At 47.3% G+C, this 21332-nt stretch overlaps 1 protein-coding gene across 6 annotated transcripts in view; it reads left to right on the forward strand.

Moving 5' to 3' along the window:
• LOC119978229 (liprin-alpha-2-like) overlaps positions 1-21332 on the forward strand; it is a 768706-nt gene that overhangs the window by 604870 nt on the left and 142504 nt on the right. For all 6 annotated transcript variants that reach the window (XM_038819687.1, XM_038819682.1, XM_038819685.1 and 3 more), the window contains one exon: positions 9474-9581. In XM_038819687.1, coding sequence (XP_038675615.1) covers positions 9474-9581 — 108 coding nt within the window. The remainder of the gene's footprint in view (positions 1-9473; positions 9582-21332) is intronic.

Raw genomic sequence — 21332 nt, forward strand, 5'->3', positions numbered from 1 at the left:
CGTCAGAACTAAAACAAAACCCTATTCAAAGAAAGAAAGTAAGTTGGTTGTGGGATGAGGGGGCAGTTGGGTGGGGGTTGGGACAGTCAGGGAGGTAATCAGAGAAGCAGGCTAGGGGTGGTTGGGGCTAGCCTGGGCAGGAGGGGGTAGAAGAGGTTTGGAGAACATGGTGAGGTATGGTGGTCAGGGCTGAAGACAAAAGTTGTGGGGGGTCAGTTGGTCAGTAGGAGGTATGGGTATGTAGTTTGGTGGAGTTGGGGGGGGGGGGGGGGCTGATGTAAGGAGGTCCGGTGGGGAGAGGTCAGTACAAGACAATCATAGAATTTGACAATCATAGACAATCACAGAATTTACAGTGCAGAAGGATGCCATTCGGCCCATCGAGTCTGCACCGGCCCTTGGAAAGAACTCCCTATACGCCTGCACCCCACCTCTGTAACCCAGAGTCCTTACCTAACCTTTTTTGGGCACTTAAGGGCAATTTAGCGTGGCCAATCCACCAAAGCTGCACATCTTTAGTCTGTGGGAGGAAACCGGAGAACCCGGAGGAAACCCACGCTGACACGGGGGCGGGGGGGGGGGGGGGGGGGGGGGGGGGGGGGGGGGAAATGTGCAGACTCCGCACAGACTAGATTTACCCAGGATTTAGAATTGGTTTTGATCCATCTAACGTTTCCTAGGTAACTATTCTGCTGAATGGGTCAGAACCACGTGAAGTGTATGGTGCAGGGAAATTGTCCATCAGAAGTTTAAACTTCCCAGACAATTCCTGTGCAGTCCATGTCTCGGGATCCCTGGGGACATTTCTGGTAATTTTGTGTTATTTTACTGAAATGATAATTTTACAGAAGAACAGATGGACTGTTGCAGGATGAGAAGTTTAATTGCTTCACTTTTAATGTTCCGTCACCTTCAACCTATTAAAATGGGAATCGAGTATATAAATAGAATACTTCGTGCCAGTATGTTTATTTTGGCAAGGAGTATGTAAATCCAGGGAGCATTAATTAATTAATATATTTCTTGAATGAGTTAGTACTGAAAGAGGAGTACAAAGCTGGGATGGCGATACTCTTAGCTGCTATATTATCCTATAGTACAGTATAACTTGTACCTTCTTACTGATGTTGGTTAGTTGATTTACTCATCATGAGAAGTCCGGGGGGGTGGGGGGGGGGGGGGGGGGGGTTTACCGACCACCCCGACACGTGTTTTGCGGAGGCAGCCTGCCAGCAGATCTACTGGCCCCACCGTTGTCAACGGGATTTCCCGATGATGGCACCCCTCGTCGCCAGGAAACCCGTCTGGCAATGTAGGGCCGGAATTTCCTGCCGACATGAACAGCCGGTAAACCCCGCCCAGGTATAATTCACATTTTAGATATGTACGAAGACAAAATTGGGCCTGTAAAGATACTAATTTGTGTTGGAACATGGTCCCACAAGCAATAGACACATTAGCGTGCCTAAATGACATTCTTTATTCAAGAACCAATAGGCTGTTCAAATGTGGATTTTTCATTTATTTATTCACTCACAGGGTGTGGGTATCACTGATGAGGCCAAAATTTATTGCCCATCTCTAGTTGCACCTCGTGAAGGTACACCCACAGTGCCATTAGGAAGGGTGTTCCAGGATTTTGATGCAGCGACAGTGAGGATGTGTCAGGACGATGGGTGACTAGGGAGGGGAATTTACAGGTTGTGGTGCTTCCATGTGTCTGCTTGTTCTTATTCTTCTAAATGTGAGCAGTCGTGGGTTTGGAAGGTGCTGCCAAGGAACCTTGGTGAGTTGCTGCAGCACATCTTCCAGATGGTGTACACTGCTGCTACTATGTGTCGGTGGCAGACGGAGTGCCAATCAAGTGGGCTGCTTTGCCCCATTATCACCCTGGCTGTTTTGCTTACTTGACTTGGACTGAAAATCAAGATTGGAACCTTTTGGATCCCAATGTTGCTTTTCCAGCCTGAACAAAAGGCCCATCAAGGGAGCTGAATGGCTCCAAGATGGTGTTTAGTGGTGTTGAGGGAGAAGGAATGTTTGTGAGCAGCATGTAACCAATCATTTTCATTAATTCCAACATAGTTGATATCTGGGACTTAGTAATTGACTCCTTGTCTATTGACTGCTTTTTATAAGGAACTTGAATCTGCTTTAAACACCTTGATAACATCATGTTAATCTGGGTTGGGGTAACCGACTCAAGTGTCAGACATGGTGCTGAGATTAGGGTTAGGGTTAGTTATCAGTGATTCTATACATGGGAAGAAGATAACTATAGCTGAATGATGGATAACAGGAAGAAAACTGCCCATTTTCTGGGTTATGGAATAAAAGCTTGCAGGGGTAGGGCCGGGATTGAGGAGAGTCGAGGAACTAAACTGGAGATTAAATTAATTCCTTGCTCTTGTTTCACTGCAAGTGGTGGAGTTGGTGGATCTCTAGTGATGTTCATTTCAGTAAAGCATCTGATGCTGCATAGAACCATTGCTGGTGTACTGCACATGATGCCAAATAATTGAACTTGTTGTGTAAAAGTTTCTGACACTGCTTCATTGAGTTAATTTGTTGTCGAACACCACTTCTAGCCCTTTAGTAATTCTCAGATGCATCACAACAATCTTCTAACACCAGGCAAGATACAGGAATATCTTTTTGCTTTGATAAAACATTGGAAGTCCGTATTTCTCACTCATTAAAATCAATTTCCGACTTAAAATGGTGTTGATTAACAACTAGCCTGGGACTTCAATCACATTCATCATCCAACATTACTAATTATTACAAACATCACCTTGGGCCATCTGTCCTATATGACCTTACGTGGTTGAGTGTCAGATTTTAATCAATAATAGAGTTTAGGCGCTTTACAGGAGTTTTTAAGATTCAATTGGTTGTTCACAATTTTAATCGCTCCACCATTGGTGGATGAGGCTTCAGTTGCCTTGTCTGTAAACTGTGGAATTTCCTCCCTGAACCCCTCTGCTGCTCTTGCTCTCTCCCCTCCTTTAAGACGTTCTTTAAAGCAGACCTCTTTGAATACATTTTTGATCAGCCGTCTTAAAATCCCGTTGTGTGGTTTAGTGTCAACGTTTGTATGATTATGCCCCTGTGATCTAATAGTCTTTTTACTATTTTATGCACTCTATAAAATCAAGTTACTGGTGCTTTTCGGTATCCTGGTTTGTAGTTCTGTGGTATTTTCACCCTCTTTCTTATTCGTTCATGGGATGTGCTGTCGTTGTCTGGGCCAGCATTTATTGCCCATCTTTAATTGCACTTGAGAAGGTGGTGGTTAGCTGCCTCCTTGAACCACTGTAGTTCATAGTGTAGGTACACCCACAGGATAAAGTCGGGTTAGTGAGTGACTTGGAGGGGAACGTCCAGGTGGTGGTTTTCTCAGGTATCTGCTGCCCTTGTCCTTCTGGATAATGATGGTTGCAGAGTTTGGAAGGTGCTATTGAAGGAACTAACTGCAAATAATGACTGTGATGAAGATGAGTATATTTCGTTTGGTCCTGTGTCAGAAAGTTTATGTTTCAAGTCACAATCTACAAAGCTGAAGCTGACACTCCAGTGCAATACTGAGTGTGTGGACGAGGGTGAAACATTAGTGGCCCAGAACTTTCAGCCTGGGTTGGAATCTCTACTTCTGACCCACATCAGACAAACAATTGCCTACTTAACTTGATTGTCCCAGTCTGTTTTCCAATGAAGGGTCCTTCCAAATTCTCAAGTGGAGAGAACCATCATAGAAGCCATGCTCCCTCTTTCTGGCTCTAGCTGGTACGTACAGAGTTTAACAGTCCAGAAGTCACTCTGCCAAGCTAGGGAGAGAAGGTAAGTGTGTGAGAGGATAGGGTGATGACGACATGGGTGTAGGGTGAAGGTTGGGTGGGTGAACGGGTAGGGTAGCAGGTAAGTGGATCTGCTGGTAGGCTGGCATCTGGGTGGGTGAGAAGTCAGTTGCGGGCTAAGGGGGCAGGGTGGTAGGAGGGTGGCTCAGGAGGCAGGGTGTTTGGAGAGCGAATGAGGGGCCAGGGTGGATGAGGGGGCAGGGTGGGTGAGGTGGCAGGGTGGTCAGATGGTGAGGGGGCAGGGTGGCCAAGGGGTATGCTGGCAGGTGGGAGGGTGAAGGGGCAGGTTGGCAGGTGGGTGGTTGAGGAGTTAGGCTGGCAGCTAAGTGGATGGCAGTGTGGGTTGTAAGGAATCAGGAGATGGCTAGTTATGTGGCCTGGGGCTAGTTGCAGGGTCCAAGGATAGTTGGAGGGTCCAGTGGGGAGCCGAGTGTTCAATAGTATAGTTATTCAGAACTGGTTTCAATCTTTTTAACCTTTTCTGGGTACCTATTTCGATAAGTGAGTGAATCATCCAAAATCTCCAAATTTAATTCCGAGTTGAAGACATCTGGGTATGACCATCTGAAAATTGGAAGATGTGTGCTGTTAAACTGAGGCTCTGTTTGCCCGCTCAGATGGATATAAAGGATTCTATTATGAGAATCTAAGGAAGAACAGGGGAGTTGTCACCAATCTCTTTGCAATATTAAGCCCCCAACGAACAGCCTTTGAAATAAAATCTCAATATCACATTGCTGGTTGAGGGACCTTGCCATGTGCAAATTGGCTGCTGTGTTTCCTATATTGCAACAATGGCTATACATCAAAAATTCTCCATTGACTGTAAAGTAATTTGAAATGACCTTAGGTTGTAATATAATGGGCGATAAATGATTTTTCTAATAATACATGAACAGGCTGACATTTAGATTGAAATGCTGACTTACAGCTTAAACTATGATGGATGCATGTAGCATATGGGATAAGTGAGTGGTGTCCAAAGTGAAGATCAGTGAACCATTGTAGAAGCTCTCTGAAAATATTTGCATTTACGTGAATATATTTACGTAAATACCCAACAGAGGTGACAGCAAAAGCTGTCAATGATACAAAAAAAATTACATTTTGCCGCCTTCAGCTGTGTCTTTTTGTCATAGCATAATATAATGATTAAGAGGTGCTAATTCTATAGAGGGTGATAACCAAAAAGGGAATTCCAGAGACTGTATGGAGAGGGTGTTTATTATTCTCACCTGAGGAACTATTTACCCTCCTTTCATTTTCTGTGGATCTGGCAGATAATTTGAAATATATCAGAATGGCATTGACTTTGTGGTGTCATGAATCCACCTCGAGACGGTATTAAAAGGGATTCAATTGGTATGCATCTCTCCCGGCAATGAGTTTAGAATGGAGGAGAAACCGAATATAGACGATTGGGAACGTCCCTGAGATATACATATGTTAATGTATAGTCAAGGAAGTTGATGGGGGCAGACAGCCGAATCAACGGAAGGCATAATCAAAGAACAACAAAGGTATAATTAACCAGTCCCTGAGAAGGAAGGGAGGCAATTACCATGTAGCAGTCTCAGGAAATGAACAGGCCAGTTTCCAGCCACCAAGCCAGAAGGCCAAGTTTACAGAAAACAAACTTCTAAGTCTTAGAACCAAGGCAGTGCAGAAAACATTTGTAACAGCAATTTTAAAATACCTTCAAAGGACCAGGAAAAAGCCGGTTCCCAGAGTTGAGTATCATCCCTGTATTGTGCGGTAACTATAGCTGGTTTTTCAATGTTGTTTGGGGAACAGGGGAAGTCTTACCGAGTGCAGTATAGTAGATATATTTTATAGATATATTAAAGCGTATGTTCTATAGAAACAGTATGTGTTTAATAATTCATAGATTTTAATAGCATGAGAGTGTAGTCATCCGGTTTGTGGGTGTTTGCCTTTGATAAATAGTCTTGATAATTGTTAGACAACGACTGGGCTATTTTATTCTCACTAGGGTTTCATTTGTTTCCTCACACCAAAATAAAACAAAACTGTACATCCCGTGAACCAGTGTTCTGAGTTGGGATGCCCTTGCAGATAACATCAGTGTGCTTTATGACAGTGGCAAAGTTATGGTAAGCAGTACTAACCTTAAAAAGCTGTCCACAGGGATCTGGACAGTTCTGTGGGATGGATTGCATCTTTCTCGACATTCATTTAGTTCTGGTGCCAGCTTTAGGGGATCTCTGGAAACCAGCAATAGTATTGTCATCAAGCAAGGTAAGCAGCCAATCGCAGTGATGAATCCTCACAGCCAAGCAAAACACTGATTATCCCTGACTGTTTAATCATTTTGTGGGGAGAAAAGTTACTTTTTAATCATTTTGCAGGGAGCGAAATAAAAATTGGGACATGTAAAATCAAGTGTTAACATCAGAAGCACATGATGTTGATGTAATGATAATGTCATAGCACATGGTTGAGTAATCTGGGGTGGAACAATTCTGGAGGTCCCAATATGTATGTAGTGGCTGTAAATAAGGAGTAATTATTTTTAACAAAGTACAGTCTTGAGTCGCTTACTTAGGGAAAATAAACAAGTCTCAAAGACACCATCTAGACTTTGAGCACATGATGAAACAGGGGGCAGGATTCTCTATTTGGGAGTCGAGTGTTGCCGCCAGGACTGAATTGTGTGCGATTTGCGTTCCCTTTGGTGCTGTTATTTGGAAAACGAGCCAGGATATGCAAATAGACCAGCACTCTGCCCATGTGAATTCGGAACAATTCCCGGCCCAGCGTGAGTTCTAACCACTGGGGCCAGAGATAGCGCTGAAGAGCTTGGCAGCTGCAGCTGTTTTTAAGTAATCCACTTATCACACACTCACTGCAGCCACGAAGATGGCTCACAGAAGACCTGCCCCCCCGAGCTCAGACTTCCAGGATTGATCCACAGCTCCATGCCAGTGACGAGAGGAGGGATGCCCCCTTCACCAGGGTGGGTCACATGCCCGAGCCTGCCCTCCTGAACATCACCTGGGAGGTGGTGGCAGGGGCAGTGAGCGCTGCCAGCCTCACCAGGGGAGACAACTGGTGATGTGGAGGGGTGACTGTCACTGGTAAGGCTTCTGCTCGGAGATGGGAGCAGCTAACCAGGGAGGGTTCCAAAGGCCACGGTGCAAGTGTCCTCTGGTTGGGGTGAGCTCTGCTGATCCCCTGCTTCCTCTGCAGTGGGGCTGCACTTCTGAGGAGTTCCAACAGCTGGTGGGCCCCTCATTAATTTGATCATGCCAATCCCCTTGATGAAACAGCTGGGGTACGAGGGTGTCCAGTGGGGTGGCCTGAGTCGGCTTCCAGATGAGCAGAGGCTCCCTGAGCATTCAAAGAACACGGGCAGTTCTCATACTCAGCAGTGTGAGCAGCCAGGATCCTGCACGTAGCACCAAAGGGATGCTTTTTAAAGACAGACTGCAGCAATGGCGATCTGAGCCAGGCCACCTTGATCCCAAGAGGGACACCCCAAGTCCGCAGACTTGGCTCCAAGCTGCTCCCCGCTACTTCCCCCCCCCCCCCCCCCCCCCCCCCCCCCCACCCAGGCAACCAGCCCTCAGCAAGCCCAACAATATTCAATGGATTTTCACAGTTTCTTTAGCCTCCTGAACCCCCACCCCTCTGAGTCATGGCACCAGGCCCCGCTTGTCAATACTTGCAATAATTCGTTCCTGTGGGACCTCTGCCCAAAACGGGTGTTGCATCACTGGAGGGTGGTGTCTTATATATCCAAACCGCTAATGAGGTTTAAATATATTAAAATTATGGTTTTCCATACATCCACCAGGGTGCCAACATCGATATCGCTGCCAGTGAGGGCCTGGAGCATGGCGTCGGAATCGGCGGCAGGCGCAAGCCTCGATTTTTCACTTTTACACGATCCTCCGCCCAATCGCAATTCACCTTTCCAGAGTTGCGAAACTGAGAATTCAGCCCAGGAAATGCACACGAGGTTAAGCTGGTAACTGAAATACCCTAAATATTAAGAAATAAATAACTTTCATTTGAAAGATCTATGTTTTATAAAAATTGGAAAAATGTGCGATTCCACAAATATAAGGTACATTTTTAGTGTGCAGTAAAACACAGTTATCTATCATCACAAGGCATAACCTTTTCAAGGACGTACGCAGCTAGTTCAATGTAAGTGAAAGTTCAGGTTAATTCAAGTGATTTCTGTCAGCGAGGACATAAACAACGCACCATTTGGAAGAATCGGGAACCACTGACTGCACCCTTTTGATTTGTACGTTTAATTGCACGTGTTTTTTAATTATATCATGGGGATGTGAGCATTACTGGCTAGGCCAGCTTTCATTGTACATCCCCAGTTGCCTTTGGTGAGGTGGTGGTGAGCCACCTTCTTGAACCACTGCAGTCAACAAGCATTCCATGTGGTGTAGGTACACCCACAAAGCTGTTTGGCAGGGAGTTCCACAATTTTGACCGAGTGGCACTGAAGGAATAAATAGCGAGTTCATTCCAATCGGGATGGTGATGGCTTGGAGGTGAACTTGCAAGAAGTGGTGCTCCCATGCATCGGTTGCCTTTGTCCTAGTTGCTAGAGATCGCGGGTTGGAATGTTCTGTCGAAGGCATCTGAAATTGCTGTCTGTTCGCAAGTGTAATATGGGTGAATGCTGCCAATGCCTGGGCGTTTTTTTAATATATTTACCCTTTTACTATGCAAATAATGGCAAGAAGAAGTTAACGGTGAAGGCCTTTCCCTCACCTGGTTTATGATTGTGTGCCGATATTTCTGGATATATCTTTCCTGATTTGCTTTAAGCATGCCTGAATTTTTGTCTTTTTGGTTCACGTATTCATATTTTTATGAGATATGGCTAACAGAAAAAGACCCTCCATTCAGCACTACGCAACTTGATAGCTTGTAAATTGTAATATATTCAACCAAAACCAGGTGATCTTGGAGATTCCAAGACTCCTCTTCCCCAGACATTCAAAATGAGTCTTGGAGATCACTCTGGCCCTGATGTTTCTGTGCATTCCTTAGTTTTTGCATGAGGTGACATCCAGCCCTGCTAAACTCCGATTTTACTCTCGCTTGGAGGTATGTACTTCAATATCCGTACTGTAACTGGTCTCCTTTCTCCCAGCTTTGTTCACATATGCACACTGCAGTTTCCTGACGAATAATGATGATGGGCAGCATGGTAGCACAGTGGTTATCACAGTTGCTTCACAGCTCCAGGGTCCAAGGTTTGATTCCCGACTTGAGTCACTGTCTGTGGGGAGTCTGCCTGTTCTCCCCGTGTTTGCGTGGGTTTACTCCCACAGCATAAAGATGTGCAGGTTAGGTGGATTGGCTATGCTAAATTGCCCTTTAGTGTCCAAAAAAGGTCAGATGGGGTTACGGGGATAGGATGAAGGTGTGGGGATAAGGTGGAAGTAAGGGCTTAGTTAGGGTGCTCTTTCCAAGGGCCGGTGCAGACTCGATGGGCCAAATGGCCTCCTTCTGCACTGTAAATTCTATGATTCTATGAATGATACAACTTGCTGATCTGCATAATGCACACTGTTAATAGCCTTTCGTCGCATGGCTCTCATTGCACATTTCTCTTTACAGATGACTGTACTGAGGCAACAGACTGTACACACGCAAAAGAAAGCAGGAGCAGCAGAAGAATTACAAATTTCGGACGGCACAGAATCCACTCAGAAGACAGCGTGGAAGGTAAATGGCTTTAGCATTTTGTGCCATTAGTAACCAAAGTACAATCTTGAATTTTAATTCTTCTCCCAAGAGTACAAGGCAACATTTCTGACTCTACGTTCTTCAGAGGACTTGTAAAAATTACTCCTGGTATCATTTCTGTTTTGGACAGAGTTCTTCAGAACTTTTCAGTACTTGACCACTGGATTAGAGGTTTGTTTTATATTATGATGGTTACAAAAAATGGATTTCTCAAAGGGAATGAGAGCTTTCTGCTGCTCTTGAAGAAATACTCCTGGTTTTTTTTTTAAATAATTTTTATTGGAATTTTTTGAAAAATATATATCAATAATAACAATAACAATAATGATAATAAACACCCCCGGCACCCGTAACAACGCATATAATAAACCCCCCCCCAACCCCAATAAACAACAGAATAAATTAACAATAAGCAAATTAACTTAAACACTATCCCCCTAAACTTCCCCCCCCCCCCCCCCTTCCCCCCCGGGTTGCTGCTGCTGCTGCTGACCTAGTACCTTATCGTTGAGCCAGAAAGTCGAGGAAAGGCTGCCAAGAACCCTTCTACCGACCCCCTCAGGGCGAACTTAACCCTCTCCAACTTAATGAATCCCGCCATGTCATTAATCCAGGTCTCCACACTCGGAGGTCTCGCATCTTTCCACTGCAGCAAGATCCTCCGCCGGGCTACTAGGGACGCAAAGGCCAAGACATCGGCCTCTTTCGCCTCCTGTGCTCCCGGCTCCACCCCAACCCCAAATATCGCGAGTCCCCAGCCTGGCTTGACCCTGGATCCCACCACCCTCGACACCGTCCTCGCCACCCCCTTCCAGAACTCCTCCAGTGCCGGGCATGCCCAGAACATATGGGCATGGTTCGCTGGACTCCCCGAACACCTGACGCACCTGTCTTCGCCCCCAAAGAACCTACTCATCCTAGATCCGGACATGTGGGCCCGGTGCAGCACCTTGAACTGGATGAGACTAAGCCTCGCACATGAAGAGGAGGAGTTCACCCTCTCCAGGGTGTCTGCCCATGTCCCCTCCTCAATTTGCTCCCCCAGCTCCACCTCCCACTTAGCCTTCAGCTCCTCTACCGACGCCTCCCCCACCTCCTGTATTACCTGGTAGATGTCAGACACCTTCCCATCCCCGACCCACACCCCCGAAAGCACCCTATCCCTTACCCACCGCGGAGGCAGCAAAGGGAACCCCTCCACCTGTCGCCTAGCAAACGCCTTGACCTGAAGGTACCTTAACATATTCCCCGGGGGGAGCTCAAACTTCTCCTCCAGTTCACCAAGGCTCGCGAACCTCCCGTCAATAAACAGGTATCCCAACTTCCTAATGCCCGCCCTGTGCCACCCCAGGAACCCGCCATCCATGTTCCCTGGGACAAACTGGTGGTTCCCCTGCAGCGGGGCCTCCACCGAGCCCCCCACTTCCCCCCTATGTCGCCTCCACTGCCCCCAAATTTTGAGGGGGGCCGCCACCACCGGGCTCGTGGTCTACCTCGTTGGAGGGAGCGGCAACGGAGCCGTTACCAGTGCCTTCAGGCTCGTGCCTCCGCAGGACGCCATCTCCATCCTTTTCCATGCTGCCCCCTCCCCCTCCATTACCCACTTGCGTACCATCGAGACATTAGCCGCCCAATAGTACCCAGAGAGGCTGGGCAGCGCCAGCCCCCCTCTATCCCTGCCCCGCTCCAAAAAGACCCTCCTTACCCTCGGGGTCCCATGCGCCCAAACAAATCCCAGAATGCTGCTGTTCACCCTCCTAAAAAAGGCCCTCGGAATGAAAATGGGGAGGCACTGAAACAAAAACAAAAACCTCGGGAGTACCGTCATTTTAACGGACTGTCCTCTACCCGCCAACGACAACGGCAGCATGTCCCACCTTTTAAATTCCTCCTCCATCTGCTCCACCAACCTAGTAAAATTGAGCTTGTGCAGAGTCCCCCAGCTCCTAGCCACCTGAACCCCTAGGTACCTAAAACTCCTCACTGCCCTCTTTAGCGGGAGCCTACCAATCCCCTCCTCCTGATCTCCCGGGTGTACGACAAACAGCTCACTCTTGCCCAGGTTCAATTTATATCCCGAAAAACTCCCGAACTCAGCAAGAATCTCCATCACCTCCGGCATTCCCCCCACCGGGTCTGCTACATACAACAGCAAGTCGTCCGCATACAGCGACACTCGGTGCTCCTCCCCACCTCGCACCAAACCCCTCCACCTCCTCGTCTCCCTGAGAGCCATGGCAAGAGGCTCTATTGCCAGCGCAAAAAACAAGGGGGACAGGGGGCACCCCTGCCTCGTCCCACGGGGGAGCCTGAAGTACTCGGACCTCCTCCCATTTGTCGCTACACTCGCCATTGGGGCCTCGTACAGCAACCTCACCCATTTAATAAACCCCACCCCAAACCCGAACCTCTCCAACACCTCCCACAAGTACCCCCACTCAACCCTGTCAAAGGCCTCCGCATCCAATGCCACCACAATCTCCGCCTCTCCTTCTGCTGCCGGCATCATTATCACATTTAGCAGCCTTCGCACGTTAGTGTTCAGCTGCCTCCCCTTCACAAAACCCGTCTGATCTTCATGTATCACCCCCGGCACACAGTCCTCTATTCTAGTGGCCAAGATCTTCGCCAGCAACTTGGCGTCTACATTCAGCAGTGAAATCGGCCTGTATGAACCGCACTGCAAGGGGTCCTTATCACGCTTCAGGATCAGTGAGATTAGTGCCCGAGACATCGTCGTGGGCAGAACACCCCCACCCTGACCAACAGGGGGCCCAGCAGGTCCGCATATTTCTTATAAAATTCAACCGGGAACCCATCCGGTCCCGGTGCCTTCCCCGACTGCATGTGGCCAATCCCTCTAACCAGCTCCTCCAATCGGCGCCCCCCCGTCCCTCCACCTGCTCCTCCTGCACCCTTGGAAATCGGAGCCTGTCCAAAAAATTCTCCATTCCCCCTCCCACCGCCGGCGGCTCCGACCGGTACAGTTCCCTATAGAAGTCCCTAAAGACCGCATTGACCTCTGCCGCACCACATTCCCATCTCTATCCTTCACTCTACCAATCTCTCTAGCCGTGTCCCGTTTATGCAGCTGGTGCGCCAGCATCCTGCTCGCCTTCTCTCTATACTCATAGACCGCTCCCTGCGCCTTCCTCCACTGTGTCTCCGCCTTTCTGGTGGTCAATAAATCAAACTTGGCCTGCAAGCTACGCCGTTCCCCCAGCAATCCCTCCTCCGGGGCCTCCGCGTACCTCCTATCCACACTCAACAGCTCCTCCACCAGTCTCTCCCTCTCCCTCCCCTCCCCCCTCTCCCTATGGGCTCGGATGGAGATCAGCTCCACCCTAATCACTGCCTTCAGAGCCTCCTACACCATCCCCACCTGGACCTCCCCAGTATTATTGACCTCGAGGTACCTCTCGATACATCCCCGAACCCTCCTACACACCTCCTCATCAGCCAACAGCTCCACGTCCAGACGCCAAAGCGGGCACTGGTCCCGCGCCTCCCCCATCTCCAGATCCACCCAATGCGGAGCATGGTCCGAAATCGCGATAGCCGAATATTCGGCCTCCTCCACCCTCGGGACCAGTCCCCTGCTCAAGACAAAGAAATCATAAGAACATAAGAACTAGGAGCAGGAGTAGGCCATCTGGCCCCTCGAGCCTGCTCCGCCATTCATTTGAGATCATGGCTGATCTTTTGTGGACTCAGCTCCACTTTCTGGCCCGAACACCATAACCCTTAATCCCTTTATTCTTCAAAAAACTATCTATCTTTACCTTAATCAATTTATGCAGGAATAAACCCTGTGCACATGGGAGAAAAAGGAGTACTCCCGAGCCCTCGGCCTCCCGAACTTCCAGGGATCCACTCCTCCCATCTGGTCCATAAACATAGAACAGTACAGCACAGAACAGGCCCTTCGGCCCTCGATGTTGTGCCGAGCAATGATCACCCTACTTAAACCCACGTATCCCCCCTGTACCCGTAACCCAACAACCCCCCCTTAACCTTACTTTTTAGGACACTACGGGCAATTTAGCATGGCCAATCCACCTAACCCGCACATCTTTGGACTGTGGGAGGAAACCAAAGCACCCGGAGGAAACCCACGCACACACTGGGAGGACGTGCAGACTCCGCACAGCCAGTGACCCAGCCGGGAATCGAACCTGGGACCCTGGAGTTGTGAAGCATTTATGCTAACCACCATGCTACCGTGCTTCCCCCTCAATACCTTGGCCGCCGCTGGCCTCCTGCCTGTCCTTGAACTAGAACGATCCAGTAGGGGATCCAGCACCGTATTGAAGTGTCCCCCCCCCCCCCCCAATGATCAAGCCCCCCACCTCCAGGCCCAACATACGCCTCATGAAACCAGCATCATCCCAATTTGGGGCGTACACATTAACCAACACCACCCTCTCCCCCTGCAGCTTACCGCTCACCATCACATATCTGCCGCCACTGTCAGCCACTGTCAGCCACAACCTCAGACGCCTCAAACGCCACCCTCTTCCCCACCAGGATCGCCATCCCCCGGTTCTTCGAGTCGAGTCCTGAGTGGAAAACCTGTCCCACCCATCCCTTCCTCAGACGGACCCGGTCCGCCACCTTCAGGTGGGTCTCCTGGAGCATGGCCACGTCCGCCTTCAGCCCCTTCAGATGCGAAAACTCCCGGGCCCCCCCCAGGCTAGGACCCCTCCTAGTCGCGACTCTCCCTCCACTGTACTCCCGTGAGCCAGCTGACTTCTGCTGACACCGGCAGCTCCCGCTCTAACTCTGACCCCTCCCGATATGAGGTCCCCCCTCCTCCCCTGCATCAGCTCCTGGGCACCGCTTCAGCGCAGGAAACCCGGTCTAATAACCACGCCCCTCGCCACCAGCTCCACCCCCTCGTCCCGCAGCGCGGGAAACCAGAGAAAAGCCCGCGCTTTCACACTGCCCCACCCCACCAATGCAGCTCCCAAACCGCAGTCCCAACCCAACCACCAACTCCGTACAAACAAAGACACAGATCAACGACAAACCCCAGTACCCCCCTTAGAACACAGAACCATAACCCACATTGTCCGAAAGCAAGAGAAAAAACAAAAACAAACAGAATAACCCGGTACAGCATAAACAATGATACATGAATAGAATAGAAAAACTCCCACAGCCCCCAATCTCTAGTTCGAGTCCAGCTTTTCAGCCTGCACAAAGGCCCACGCTTCCTCCGGGGACTCAAAGTAGTGATGCCGGTCATTGTAGGTGACCCACAGGCGCGCAGGTGGCAACATGCCGAACTTCACCTGCTTTCCATGGAGCACCGCCTTCGTCCGGTTAAACCCAGCTCTCCGCTTGGCCACCTCCGCACTCCAGTCCTGGTAGATACGCACTACCGAATTCTCCCACTTACTACTCCTCACCTTCTTGGCCCATTGGAGAACACACTCCCGGTCACTGAACCGATGGAACCACACCAGCACCGCCCGCGGGGGTTTATTCGCCTTAGGCCGCCTGGCCAGCACTCTGTGGGCCCCCTCCAGCTCCAGGGGCAGATGGAAGAATCCTGCCCCCACCAGCGAGTTCAACATCACGGCCACATAGGCCGGCAGGTCCGACCCCTCCAGCCCCTCCTCGAGGCCCAGGAACCGAAGCTCCATCTCCTCGAACCGATCTTGCCACTTTTTATGAAGTGCCTCGTGTATCTCCACCTACCCCACGACGGCCGAAACCACCTCCTCGTGCTCAGAGGCCTGCTGCTGCAACTCGAGTATCGCTGCACCCTGGGTTGTCTGGGTCTCCAGCAGCTTACTCGTCGTCACCTTCAGGGATGCCAACAACTCCCCTTTCAGCTCCGTGAAATAGCGCAGAAGGGCCGCCTGCTGCTCCTCAGCCCACTGCCTCCACTCCTCAGGGGCTCCACCAGCCGCCATTTTGTCCACCTTCCCCCGCTTTTCCAGGGGAGCTGCTGCCGTTTTTCTCCTCGCCCCACTTCGCGTCCGAACCATAAATCCCGGAGGGTTTGCTCCAGACCCCTTTATCCACCGGGAATCGTCGAATCAGCGCCGTTTGGGGCCCTTAAAAGAGCCCACAAGTCCTTTTAAAGCGTGAGCTGCCGAACGTGCGGCTTAGCTCCGCATAGCCGCAACCGGAAGTCCGAAATACTCAGGTTAAAACTCAGCTGCGCAATAATACGTTTTCTCCACACTATGGTTAGCCTTCGATGGAATTAGTCACGTCATTAATATTCTTTTTCAATCAAGCTCCCAAGGGGAGGATAACTCTTTTTAAAAGCTGCATGATTATCATGAAGAAATTAGAAAGAAGGATCCCATTAGGACCAAATATCAAAGTCAAAACGCTCGGCTTTAGTCTCAACATTTCAAGATCGAAGCCTCAGCACCTAAATTATTTTATAATAGAAATAATTATTTCACTATAATTAATTTAATTGCATGTAGAATGGAAACTTTTGTGGTCAGCTGAAGTGAAATAAGGGACTAACAATTCAGTATCGAGATCGATTGAATTAAAGAAGTAACCTTTTTATTTATCTTCCCTTGTGAAATAAGAATTCATATCACAATATTCCCCTTGTATAAAGGAAACATAGAATCCTTACAGTGCAGAAGGCCAGTTAGTCCATCAAGTCTGTACTGACTCTCTGAAAGAGCACTCTATCTAAGCCTACTTCCTCCTCCCTTTGCCTGTAACCCCGCACATTGATCATGGGCAATCCACATGCACATCTTTAGACTGTTGGGAGGAAACCGAAGCACCCGGAGGAAACCCACGCATACATGGGGAGAATGTGCAAAACTCCACACAGGCAGTCACCAAAGGCCGGAATCAAACCCAACTCCCTGGGGCTGTGAGGTGGCAGTGCTAACCACTGTGCCACCACAATATCTAATTATGTTTTTCGGACTTTCTATCCACCATAGAGTTAGATCATGGTTGATCTGTATTGGGCTTATATTAAGACCGCCCCTTGACATTCAATGGCATTACCATTGCTGAATCGCCCATGATAACATCCTGGGGGTTACCATTGACCAGAAACTGAACTGAACTAGCCATATAAATACTGTGGCTATAAAAACTAGGAATCCAGTGGTGGGTTACTCACCAGCTGATTCCACAAAGCTGTCCACCATCTACAAGCCACAAGTCAGGTGTGTGATGGAATACTCTCCATTTGCCTGGGTGAATGCAGCTCCAACAACATTCAAGAAGCTCTACACTATCCAGGACAAAGCAGCCTGCTTGATTGCTACCCCTTCCACCAACATTCAATCCCTCCAGCACTGACGAGCAGTGGGAGCAATGTGTACCATCTGGGAACACCGGTAAAGGTAACATCGCTATAGACTCAGATGACCATTGGCTTCTCTCCCCTATGAAGGGGAGAGCTGAGTGGTGATGGTTTAATCTGAGGATCAGCATGCCTCAGGGGAAGGTTGAGAAGGTAAATAGGAGTCTCAAATTCCTTCAAGAATAACCTGGGAACACCACTACCTGGAAGTTCCCCATAAAGTCACTCACCATCCTTATTTGGAAATATTTCACCATTTCTTCACCGTCGCTGGATCAAAGTCTTGGAACTCCCTCCTTAACAGCACTGTGGGTGTACCTGCACCTCGGGGACTGCAGCGGTTCAAGAAGGCAACTCCACCACAACCTTCTTATGGGCAACTAGGGATGGGCAATAAATGTTAACCGCAATGCCCACATCCCATAAATGAATTTTAGAAAATGAGGTGTGGAGTTGTTACAAGAGAATAAGGCTTTGTTGCACAATACTCACCTTTCCAAATCACCCCCAATTTATGTCCTTACTCCTTCGTAGCCGTTTATTGGTTGAGCCAGTTCATCAACATTGAGATTGAGGAAGCTGATCGAAATATCTAATTTTCTCCTCCCAGTTTATGTCGCAACAAAACTTCCTTCGGATGGGAGGTGATGAGATGGACGACAGCAAGATAAGGCAAATGGGAGTCACAAATTCCTTGAGGACCAATGTGTTTTCCTCTCCCCAGTATTCAAGAGAAACTTGGTTGAATATTTGTTTGCTAGCTCATGTGTAAAATAAATTGACTGGTACATCAAGCACAACCACACAATAGCCGAGGGTTCATTCAAATTACATTTCTGTGTGTATGTGTGTCTGTACATAGCTACTTCTATATGACACTTAATGCAATAATGTACCAAACCAACCAGATTAGAAAATATCTGAACTGTGCGTTTATTTAGTCAGCGTAGGTGGGAAATAAAGTTTAGCACTATCAGTTGCATCTTATTACAGCAAGATAAATGGTCTGGTGCAGTTTATCTGTTGATTTCCCAAGATAGCACTAAGACTTTCATATGTTTGAATGCTGCTGCTTTTATGAGATCCATTGGAACTCCTATTATGCAATAGGTCAGGAAGAATAAAAAATAGAGCTGATTATAAATGACTGAGAAAAATAAAATTCAGTGTTTTGAGGACTGAAAAATAAAATATGCTGAAACTACATGGAGAGTTATTGGATATGAAAGATGAGAAAGGCTGGGGGTACAGGGAGGACCAAGTTATTCATTTCAACCCCTAATGAGAAATTAAACAATTTTTACGATGCTGATCGATATGCTGTGTATTTTCAACGTTTTATGTTGCTGTTTCGTCTTCATAGTTTTCACACAACTCTTTTGTGCGATACACAGTAAAATAAGGGCTTGTTAGTTATTATGTAAGTCTCAGAACATTGAAAGGATGGTGTTTATTCTTTAGAGCTGCATCAGCGAAATTCAGTTAATGATTTTAATTCCCTTACCCTGGAACTGTATAGAATGCCTTCATGTAATGAACTTGCAGGGTAATTACATTGAAAAGCTGAGTGCTACACTTCCCTAACTACAGGAAATCTGCCATTGTGTACTATTAGCAGTTACAGAGATTGGGGAAATCCCCATCGCTACTTTAACTTCAGTTTACCTTTTCTATACTATCATAACCCCCCCCCCCCCTCCACCCTGAAATTTTGCAGAAAATTTTAAAGGTTGCACCTAATTTCATTTCCTCCTCCTCTCTTACCAGACTCCATTTTGGAGGTGGTGTGTCAATTGTATATCAATTGTGTTTAATTATATACAGCTGGAGGGCATTAATTGTGGTTTTACTTGTGTTGGGGACGTAATCTCTTTTCCTCTTGTAGATTTTTACTGACTTCCCACTTGTGTGAAGGCTGGTTTCTCATCCAATCAAACCTCTGGATTCTAAAAACCTGTGTGCTGATTTTGCAGGAGTGCTGGAACATGTCAATGAGGTATTTCAGCATTGGCAAGCCTCGAAGAGCCGCTGCCTATGAGTATTTTCGTCATTACATCTGCAATCCAACATTGCTTCGATGAGTAAATTCTCCTGCAGTGCAACAGAGTATTTCTGGTTAGCTGCACTGCAGAGGCAGTCAGAGGGTTACGATCTTTTCTCTTTATCTATTCAGCAGCATTCACAATAAATCAAACCAGGCAGCCTGTTCAAGTTCCAGAAACAGTCGGAGCTTTCAGTTCTTCCTACAGATTTCTGCGTCTATCCACGAAGCCTCGCACACAACTCATTCCATTTGACTTTCTGCCTGTGTCATTTTACAATTGTTTCTTTTCTCTCTGCTTCCGCTATGGTGAATTTTCTTTGCTTTTAATTTAATTCATGCCATCTACATCGTTTCCAGCTCCTGATAAAATGAAGTGTTCATGGCAAACGAATATATTTTGCTCTGAAATTGTTCTGCACAATCACATTGGTTAACCCACGTCTAGAATGTCGTGTGCAGCTTTGGGCACTCCATTATAGAAAATACATTAAGGTCATAGAGCTTGGACAGTGTTTATTCTCTGAGAAATTGCCAGAGTGGAAAACGTATGAGTAGAAACTCAAAATATTAGGACCATTCCCACTGGAGAGGACAAGATTGAAAGGGAATTGAATTGAGTCTTTCAAAATTATGGAAGATTTTGATGGGACAGAGAGGGGAAAGGCTGTGGATGTTCACGATGAAGAGTCCTCTATTTTAAATTGTTGCGAAGAGGATAAGAGAACATTTTATGAGAGGAATATTGCTTGATTGCTTGGCCGCTGAGGGTGTTGCACGAGCTTGTGATGATTGTACCTTATAAGAAAATTGAAGCGGGATTTAAGCAAACGGAAATACAGGGCAATGGGGCGAGATTAGCCTAATGGGTTTAGGGTTGGATTTTACTGTAGAAAGACGATGATGTGTTGTGAACTTGAATGACATCAGCTATGAAGATTCAAAAGGTTTTCTGAAAACCGAGAAATCCAATTGGTTTGAGCCCTACCCTTCCAGCCTTGGATGATGAATTTTGATGCAGTCCAGACGATGGGACGGCAGTCTGCCATCGATAACTGCCCTAAACAAACCAATTTTGAATGCTTGGTTGCGGCACATCGAAATGTACAGAATTCACCCCTGACAGATTCTAATCTTTCAAAATTTAAAAGGAAAACATCCGCATTGGTGCTTCTGATTGAGAGATGTTGTTGACAAAATATTACCATGCATTACACAGGCCTGAGTTACTGACATTGGTTGAAAAGCAGTCATTCTGCAGTAAATACATTCTTTGCCTCAATAAGCACAAACGCTTGCTGCTCTCCAAAGAAAAGATACATGTCCATATGAGCATTCCCTATTAGTTATCAAAGTTGACCTAACTTATTAGAAGTATCAGTGGTGCATGAGCTCAGTTCATGCAAGGAAATGCTCCATCCCCCAACTTTGAGCCCGTAGGTTGTGGATGAATTCCCCACTTCAGGTTTGAGCTCGTGATTTGGGCTGACACTAGTCTGCGTTGCTGGAGGTGCTATCCTTCAATTGAGGCAGAAAACTGAGGCCCTGTCTTCCTGTGTCCTGGCTTCAGGTGGACCGAAAAGACTCGGTAAAAATTTTCAGAGAAGGCTTGGGAGCTCCCCTGGAATGCTGGCCAAAATCCGCCCCATCCCTCATCCAAAGGCACCAAAAATAGAGGAATTGGCTGTTCGTCTCATTACTGCTCGCAAGAGCCTGCTGAGCACAGAACGCCTGCTTTCTTTACCATCATAAGTGACTGCACTTCAAACGTAAATCATTCAATAGAAAGGCAAGTAATCCAATACCCTGGGAAATATAGTGTTGTATTATGTAAATTACTAAATATCCAGCTCTTCGGGACTCCTTTCTACAGCAACAGTGCAGGAATTCCGTCCCCAGAATGGACAACTTTAGGGCTTCGCTCCTTCTTCAAAGAATAGGCCCAGAACTCATAGATAAAATCCTGGTCAGCAGAATATTTTTTTTGGGGGGTGGGGGGGGCAGATCCATAGGCATTACTCTTGCCAGGTTATCAGGATTTCTACAAATTTGGAGTATGCTGATTTTAATTTATTTCTGTCTAAAGGCACATAATTTACCATCAAAAAATACTGAAGAAATTCAAGAAACTCTCCAATAAAGTCTCTTGACTGGAACATTGGTGATATCCAATTTCATGTTGATTTGACAATAAATGGAAAGGTCACAAAAATAAGCTGGCTGAGATAGATTACTAAGTCTTTAAGTAACTTACAGAACCGTTCCTCAGTAATTTGCCATCACAAAGTTGGAGTGCTTTGCTTTTAATCTTAATTAGCATCAACTCTGTATAAAATAAAGATTTTCTCATATTGCACACATCATTTTCACCTTTTGTCATCTGGAG

Source organism: Scyliorhinus canicula, chromosome 15 (genome assembly GCF_902713615.1).
Source record: "Scyliorhinus canicula chromosome 15, sScyCan1.1, whole genome shotgun sequence".
In the NCBI taxonomy this organism is placed as follows: domain Eukaryota; kingdom Metazoa; phylum Chordata; class Chondrichthyes; order Carcharhiniformes; family Scyliorhinidae; genus Scyliorhinus; species Scyliorhinus canicula.